The sequence below is a fragment of the Nicrophorus vespilloides genome, unplaced genomic scaffold, assembly GCF_001412225.1.
Source record: "Nicrophorus vespilloides isolate i.1.1-1 unplaced genomic scaffold, Nicve_v1.0, whole genome shotgun sequence".
NCBI classification, from domain to species: domain Eukaryota; kingdom Metazoa; phylum Arthropoda; class Insecta; order Coleoptera; family Silphidae; genus Nicrophorus; species Nicrophorus vespilloides.
This window is the reverse complement of record NW_017095473.1, coordinates 150,712-158,364: the sequence shown is the minus strand read 5'-3', so window position 1 is coordinate 158,364 and position 7,653 is coordinate 150,712. Positions and strand designations below refer to the sequence as shown.

Below are 7,653 nucleotides of genomic sequence, written 5' to 3'. Positions count from 1 at the left end.
CCACTCCTTCGGAGTGGAAGAAACAGAAACAAACAAACAATTGCTTGAAAATATTGGAAGGATGTATTGTACTTCTGATCCTTCAACTATATATGAGTATGCAACTTAACTTACAGCTGGAAGAATATTTGAATCATGGATAAAGTTGATCGAATTATATGTCAGGTCAAAGGTGTTAAAATCAAAATGTAGTAATTGTTATAAAAAATAAATATTTATTTATAAATATTATTGCTTTGGCTTAATTATGGATGGATGGACTACAGAACATGGTCGTATGTAAAATTAATTTATTAAACTATAACCATATCAACGATTTACAATAATACAATCATCTATTAGTGTGCGAGTGCATATGATTCGCCAGTTCGATACTATCCTTGACCCTGGTCGAGCAAACTGTACAGGCCACCCCATGCTCCGCTAAAGTATGCGTCAACAAATGGGATTCGTGCTTAAATCCTTGCAGACACTCCATACACGTATACCTTTTGTGTCCTTCCATGTGAAACTTCAAGCTGCTGTAGTGTTTATAGGGTTTGTGACATTCCGGGCATTTGTAAGGTTTATCGGTGATAACGTGCAATCGTTTGTGCTCGTTCAAACTGCTGACAGAAGCAAACCCTAAGCCGCAAGTATCGCATTTATTCGAGGCAGTGTGCGTCTGGGCGTGAATCTTCAGGTGCAATTTGTAAAAGAACTTTTTGCCGCACTGCAGGCACATGTAACGTTTCTTGATTGTCTGCGTATCTTCGTCGTTGTGATTGGAATTTGTCGCTTCCGGCTCAAAGGCGTAATCATCCGGATCCTCGTTACAAATCGAATTGTCGTAATCGGGATCCTTCAGATCCAGATCACTGTCGCTGTCTGGACATTCAACTCTTGAAAAGATAAAATATTATAGTTCAGGTCTTCAAATTTATAAACAATTCGAAAATAAATTTGTATTTTCTTTTTCAATGATTTTATCTTACAAATAAATGAATCAAATAAAGCTTTTTTACATTTAAACTATACAAAAACTATACAAGGCTGCTGTAATTGCAATATAAATATTGCTATAAACTAATGGTTCATAATGAAACATAAGAGCTTACATGAACATAATATAAAAAATATGAATGATTACTATGGAAATTTGTAAAATAACAATACTGCATCAAAACATTAAAAACATAAACAAACCAACTTACTTAATGTCAACTTCCTCTTCAGTAATGTTCACCTCATTTTGAGGACTAAAACGAAATATAAACAGTTAAATTACATTAACATTAACGTTTAATTTCAACTTACAAGTTATTCAACTTCTCATTCATCTCATTCTCCAGGATCTTATCAGACTCCCTGATCCTGTACAAAAATTTGTAGCACGTCACGCCCTCTACTAAACATTTTTCGCAAATCCATTGCGGTTTCCCATCGTTGTCTGAAATCTATTCATATTGCAAATAAATGCCACCAAAACAAAATGTAAACAATCGAACGCTTCTTACTTCCAAATTGCAACAATATTTCACCAGCTTCCTAACCTGAAACACCTTTCCGTCCAACAGTATTCCAGCATAGAACGACACCTGTTTACTTTCCGTTTGCAAACACACTCTGCACCTTGCCGTTGCCATGATTCGAACTTAATATTAATATCACAAGGCGTCAAACTTACTGTACAGCCACCAAAATCTTCAAATCTCTGGTCAGCACATCCCTTACAAAACTTACTTTACTATCAATAGATACAACCGTCATGTTCGTTGCTATAGTTACGTGGTGGTAACTAGGTTACAAGGGTGCGGGAGATTCGAAATTAAAGCAATCTTGATATATTATGAAACATCAAATTAGTATTTTATTAGCACTATGATACAGACAAGAAAAATATCTACACTTCATTTTATAATGAATTATTTTATTTAATGCATTCTTTTAAATTTATTAATGTATTAATAAATATTGAATTTCAGTCCAAATTAATGAAATAAACTTTATAAAAGTTAATAATAATCAATGTCCTCATTCATCTTCATCCTCTTCTTGCAGCAAATGATCCAGTTTCAAATTGTTCTTTGATGTTTCAGCTTGCAGTTTTTTATTAGTCTTGTTCTTCTTCAATTTCTGTCCAACTACATACTCTGGCATAACTACTTTACTGCTTTTGAAGGATATGTCCTTATCCATATCGCTCTTTGTGTCATCACTGAACTTGATACGTGAAGCTTTCTTGAATGTTATCTTCTCTGGCAATTCATCCAACTTTTTGTCATCATTATTGCTGTTCCTCTTCTCAAGTTCTCTCAGAAATGATAAAGCTGTTCTTGTATTTGATCTGTTTGAAATATCATCATCCTTAACATCTTTCAGAGTGTACTTGGTCCATTTAGTTGGATTCCTGCTATAGGTACTAGGAAGGCACCTTGTAATAGGTGCTTCTGGTCTCTTGAATATGCTTTCTTTTGACTTGAAGTTTTTAGTCATCACCTTCTGTTGCTTGTGGATGTTCGGAGTATCCACTTCCATTTGCCTCTCAGGCTCTGCATTTCTCTTGGCACTTTTTTCTGCATTTTCTAGAATAGCAAAGAGATTCTTTTGCTTTTCATTGAACACTTCACTGTTGCTGTTTAACTGAAACTGCATTTTACTGTTGTTTTGATTTGCCATTTTTAGGTTAGGCTTCTTTGACAACTACAGTCATATGTTTTTGTACGTTGTATATCTTAAATAAACTGTCTTCAGCAAACTGTTAATATCCATTGATTAACTGTAAGAACTTGTATAAACCAGTTTATAAGTAATGGTAATTCATCCAAGAATTGCATAGGCAAATTACGTATTTTTCAAAATATCTAATTTTCTGTGTGTGGTAGACCTGAAAACTAAAAATGTATCTTTTATGTTGAAGTTGATGCACGTGTAGTTTTAGTTGGTTTAGAAAAGAAAAACAAATATTTAAATTAATTAAATTGTGAAAAGGTGAGCCACTTTTCTTACATATATGACCGTAAGTAGCAATTCCAATTATATTATTAATATTTTGCCATTAAGAGACATACAGGAAGACAGTTGATAACATGCATATTTGGTTATGCTACCATCAAATGTTTTACACAAGAGTTCCTTTTAATAACTGTTTTCAAAACTTAGCTCCAATGTTTGATGACATCTGCCATATATTTATTTATTCAAATTGTTTCAGGATTGGTTAAAAAAAAATCATCAAAATGAAGGGTGGAAAGAATCTAAAAAAGAAGACGGTCATACTGAAGACAATGGAACAGTTTGATAATATATGTGACACAAGTTTGAAGAAGGAGCCTGAGACAGAGCCAAGTGCGAAGCGGCTATGTACAGTTGGCAGTCAGAAGATAAATTTTAATTTGCGCTTGCAGGGTGAGGAGGCAAGACTTTCAGTACCATATGATAATCGAATTCCTTTATATATACCTGATATAAATTACCTACTTATCTATACACAAAGATTGCAGAAGACACCATATCCTCTGAAATGGTGTGGTTTCACAAAGCAAAATTTACTGAGCACTGTGAATATACTGATTGTGGAAAATGTGTCTCTGTACCAGTATGAAGCATACAGCAGTAACTTTGAAAAACTAAATGAAGCGTTTGATTTCAAATTTGAAGTTGTCAGTCCAAGCTCTTATAACAGAGATACCATCATGGATATTGCCACCATTCCAATGACACACAATGAGAAAGTGAACTATTTGAAGAAGTATGGGACTATTGAGAAGGCTGCAGAAGAGTGCAAGAAACTGTTTGATTTAGAGATATTTCCAACTGCAACAGTTGAAGATGAAGAGGAGGTACAGAGTTTACCCAATATTGATAAATTCCCGAGGACGCAACTGCTGTTGTCTGGATGGCAAATGATTGAGGAGAATTTCCCGTTACCAATTCGCGGACTAATGGAGAGGAAGTACAAGGGATATGTTTTAACGAAGGATGAGTATCAGGAGGTCACAGCTAACAGTCCGATGTACGGTTTGGATTGCGAAATGTGTCTGACCGCTATTAACGAGTCCGAGTTGACGCGTGTTTCGGTTGTCGATGAGCAAATGAAAGTGATTTACGAAGAATTGGTGAAGCCGCCAAATAAGATCACTAATTATCTGACAAGGTATTCGGGGATCACGGCTAAGATGATGGCACCGGTAAGGAAGACTTTGGAAGATGTGCAGAAGGAACTGAGGGATGTGTTACCACCAAATGCTATACTAATCGGACAATCGTTAAGTAATGATTTGCACGCCTTGAAGATGATGCATCCATATGTCATAGATACTAGGTAATGATATATCCTTTATTTCAACTTTAATTGAGCTACAAATTAATTCAATTACTAGTTAAATTCATTCTTATTTGTATTATTGATGTAATTGAAATGGTTCTGTGCGTAGGTGAAAAAAAAAATGAATTTATTGTGACATTGATATGATATTAATTGGTCTGTCTGTTGCAGTGTTATATTTAATTTGACGGGGCAAAGGGATAGGAAATCGAAATTACAAATATTGAGTAGTCAGTTTCTGCAGGAGAACATACAGAATTCGCGACAGGGGCATTGTTCCATCGAGGACAGTTCGGCGTGCGTAAAGCTGACGAAACTGAAACTTTCCAAGGATCTGTTATTCGGTGATGCGGTGCTCAACAAAGGTTTCAGAAAGTTCGATAGCGTGCAGCAGGACAGCATCAGGTACGGGAAGAGCCTGCTGACCGAACTAACGTACGATCTGAATAAGAAGGCTTGCGTCATCGGCAGTGAAGATGCGATCAATAAATTCAAATCGTGTACGTACAAGCAGGACGCGCTGCAGAATCCGTTGATCGGCTTCAGCGTTCACAATTCCAACAAGGAAGTGGTGAACGCTCTCCTGGATCAGATGACCAACAACAACATAAACCTGGCGCATTTGGAGGCGCCGAAAGACCACTGCGACGATTCCACTGACCTGGGATTCCTGAAGAAACTGGACAGGTGGTCGGGCAAAATAGTCGACTCCAGTCCGTCGAATAGCATAAACATTGTTTTATTCACTGGGAACGCCTCGAGCAACGGCTGTTGCTTCATAAATATCAAGTAAATGCTATATTATAATATTAAGATATTAAATAATTAATATTTATTTTTAATGGTTGTTTTATTCACTATACGATGTGTAAATAGTTTATCTTATTGATTTTTTGTTTTCTTTCCATATTGTACAAATAAAATATTAAAAAAAATAATAATAATTAAAACGAATCAACATATTATGTGTATCGAATATAGTGGAACGCACATAGCTGCATCTTATTTCACAGAATGTTGACGGTTCTCGTTAACCTTGTGTCATTTCTCGCTTAAAGAAAATCTATTTAATACTAACTGTATGAGTTTCAAGAAATATTTCCTTCTATAAAATTTATAGATTTCATTATAATCAAATTTCAATAGTAGTATATAATTTTAAAAAAAAGAATGCATATTACGTTGTAATAATGAATCGGAACATTAAATTATTTCAAGCAATATAAAATAACTAATACATTTTTTACACAATTGACAATCATATTTTTGACAGTTAACGATAGTTAAGCAACAAGTGAAACGGACAGTTTTTAGAAAGATGATTGGTTTGTATAAATGATAGAGAATGTTCTATGGTAAAAAGCTTTAAAACTATACACAGACACGGATGAAGAACGTCGTGGTTGTTGGTAACTTACAAAATCTTCAGATTAATGCTTATGACCTGGAAAATAATACGCTTTGAAGCAACAGGTGATATTGAGTAAACATGAAGTTCTACATTTACGATTTTACTTATATATTGAAAGCAAATAAAGACTTTATCTACAATGTAATAAAATGACAATATATTTCATGGAACCTTTAATAGCCATAAATGTTAGTAGTGTAATTAAAATTTAAAGTTTACATTTGTAAAACTTAGATTATTAAAATTGTGAATCATATGTCCATGAATTACAATATTTAGTAACTGATATCAAAAATATTGAAAATATATGTAATCAACAGTTTCATTTGAAATACTTTATGAACTTAATAGATTTCAAGAGAACTTTTACAATAATTTGCACAAGTACATAATTGTGGATATATTTAGATTTGCAAAATGTATTCAACAATCATAAACACAAATGTTTTACATACAAAGTTCTTCTGTACACAATAACGATTTGAGTAGCATAATGAATGCAAATATTGAAGTACAAAAAGTCGAAATTAGATTAAGTAACGTTTGAAGAACTGGTCTCGATCCAAGCAAGTTGAAGCAGAATACGCACGTGGCGAATGGAAACCCAACGATTAGGAGCAAAGTGGAAACGGCAATGATCAATTTGTTTTTACATTAAAATACGCGTTCAAGAGCTGAAAACAAACAAACAAACAAATAAAAAGTGACTCATTACAATCGATATTATCCTCAGTTAGAGAAAGGTGTATGCATGAGGGAAACGTGAGGGGGCGGAGAATTCACAAAAAATAATTGGTTTCTTGGAAACATGGGTCAATATGCCTGCTGCTACTTGTTGGCAACTTTTGTCGGTTACTTTCGGCGGCAAACGAACAAATTCAAAATCTATGCTCATGGATAAATTCATTTCATATAATTATTTTGCTTCTGAGTAAATCAGATCAGAGATTAATTGTTTAATGATGATTTTAAAATAGTAATTTAATGATCATTTATTGTCATTGCTCAGTTATTTTGTTATGTAAATCACTTTATTTATGGTTATAAAATTTAAAAAAAACATGACTAATTGATTTTTAATTATTGATAGCGCTTAGTTAATGATAATGTTTGAAAACTATGAATTGTAAATTTAGATAAAAAAAAAGTGCTAATAATACTTATCCTCATTCTTAAGCTACTTGACATAATTTTAAAAGCTTATAAATACCAAAAAAACCTTAATCTATTGTTACTAATTTGCATTATGTTACAGTAACTGAAGAAATTGTCGAATCTTCGAAATACTTTCACTTTTAGTTTAATGATCATCTATTTGTACTAATTTGTGATATCTTTGAGGCAGAGTTTCAATTTCACCTTGTTATTACAATAACAATCTCAAAATTGCATAATAAGCCTTTCTACAACTTGTCTACTCAATCTTAAAATATGAATTTGATGAAGTACTGATGTTTGCAAACGTATTCATTGAAAAATTGAATTACTTCAATTACTTTTGCACCAATAAATCACCAAACCAAATCTTTCTGCTGTTTGATTTCTACACTACTACGAAGCAATTAGTCAAATCAATCATTAATACACACAAAAATCAAGCATTTATCTGTTGATTATTGAAATCTGTTATAATATAAATAATATTGATTTAGTTGTTTGGAAAGATTACGTCTATTAATAGTACTTTGTTGATTTAGTTGTGTGGATAAAGGCAACAAGTAATGGTTATTAATCTTTCTTGTGCAAATGATTTGATTTATTTGACTAAATTTTGAATGTACTTAACAGTTACAGTAATGTTTCATAACAGATAATTACTATCCATTCTGTATTTAGTTTATTATTGCATCAATCTACGGTGTTAGAGTTTAAATGGTCTTGGACAAGACATGCATTTGACTTATCACCCCTACATGGTTTTGTATATTTTTATGAA

At 33.1% G+C, this 7,653-nt stretch overlaps 3 protein-coding genes across 4 annotated transcripts; 1 reads left to right on the top strand and 2 right to left on the bottom strand.

Moving 5' to 3' along the window:
• Window positions 1-241: 241 nt before the first annotated feature.
• Window positions 242-1,778, bottom strand: LOC108557285 (zinc finger protein 852-like). Its single transcript, XM_017913777.1, has 4 exons — window positions 1,497-1,778; window positions 1,297-1,436; window positions 1,194-1,238; window positions 242-881 (listed from the first exon to the last, which is right to left on the bottom strand). The coding sequence occupies exons 1-4, from the start codon at window positions 1,623-1,625 to the stop codon at window positions 332-334; spliced, it is 864 nt and encodes a 287-aa protein (XP_017769266.1). The 5' UTR covers window positions 1,626-1,778; the 3' UTR covers window positions 242-331.
• An 84-nt stretch (window positions 1,779-1,862) lies between these two features.
• Window positions 1,863-2,819, bottom strand: LOC108557367. Its single transcript, XM_017913892.1, has one exon. The coding sequence runs from the start codon at window positions 2,656-2,658 to the stop codon at window positions 2,014-2,016; it is 645 nt and encodes a 214-aa protein (XP_017769381.1). The 5' UTR covers window positions 2,659-2,819; the 3' UTR covers window positions 1,863-2,013.
• A 70-nt stretch (window positions 2,820-2,889) lies between these two features.
• On the top strand, window positions 2,890-5,148 carry LOC108557139 (putative RNA exonuclease NEF-sp). Of its 2 annotated transcripts, none has more exons than XM_017913585.1 (3): window positions 2,890-2,998; window positions 3,194-4,303; window positions 4,478-5,148. In XM_017913585.1, exons 2-3 carry the CDS (start codon window positions 3,219-3,221, stop codon window positions 5,097-5,099), a joined length of 1,707 nt encoding a protein of 568 aa, XP_017769074.1. In that variant the 5' UTR covers window positions 2,890-2,998; window positions 3,194-3,218; the 3' UTR covers window positions 5,100-5,148. The 2 variants fall into 2 exon arrangements, with proteins under 2 accessions (XP_017769074.1, XP_017769151.1); XM_017913662.1 differs by having other exon boundaries at window positions 2,894-2,970.
• The last annotated feature ends 2,505 nt before the right edge of the window (window positions 5,149-7,653 follow it).

What these genes read in the sequence shown, in the direction of transcription:
- LOC108557139 (XM_017913585.1), top strand. Translation starts at nt 3,219, where the DNA reads ATGAAGGGTGGAAAGAATCTAAAAAAGAAGACGGTCATACTGAAGACA. An exon ending in CCATATGTCATAGATACTAG is followed by an intron (nt 4,304 to 4,477) that starts GTAATGATATAT and finishes TGTCTGTTGCAG; the next exon opens with TGTTATATTTAATTTGACGG.
- LOC108557285 (XM_017913777.1), bottom strand. Translation starts at nt 1,625, where the DNA reads ATGGCAACGGCAAGGTGCAGAGTGTGTTTGCAAACGGAAAGTAAACAG. An exon ending in AATATTGTTGCAATTTGGAA is followed by an intron (nt 1,437 to 1,496) that starts GTAAGAAGCGTT and finishes CAATATGAATAG; the next exon opens with ATTTCAGACAACGATGGGAA. An exon ending in GAAGAGGAAGTTGACATTAA is followed by an intron (nt 882 to 1,193) that starts GTAAGTTGGTTT and finishes TATCTTTTCAAG; the next exon opens with AGTTGAATGTCCAGACAGCG.
- LOC108557367 (XM_017913892.1), bottom strand. Translation starts at nt 2,658, where the DNA reads ATGGCAAATCAAAACAACAGTAAAATGCAGTTTCAGTTAAACAGCAAC.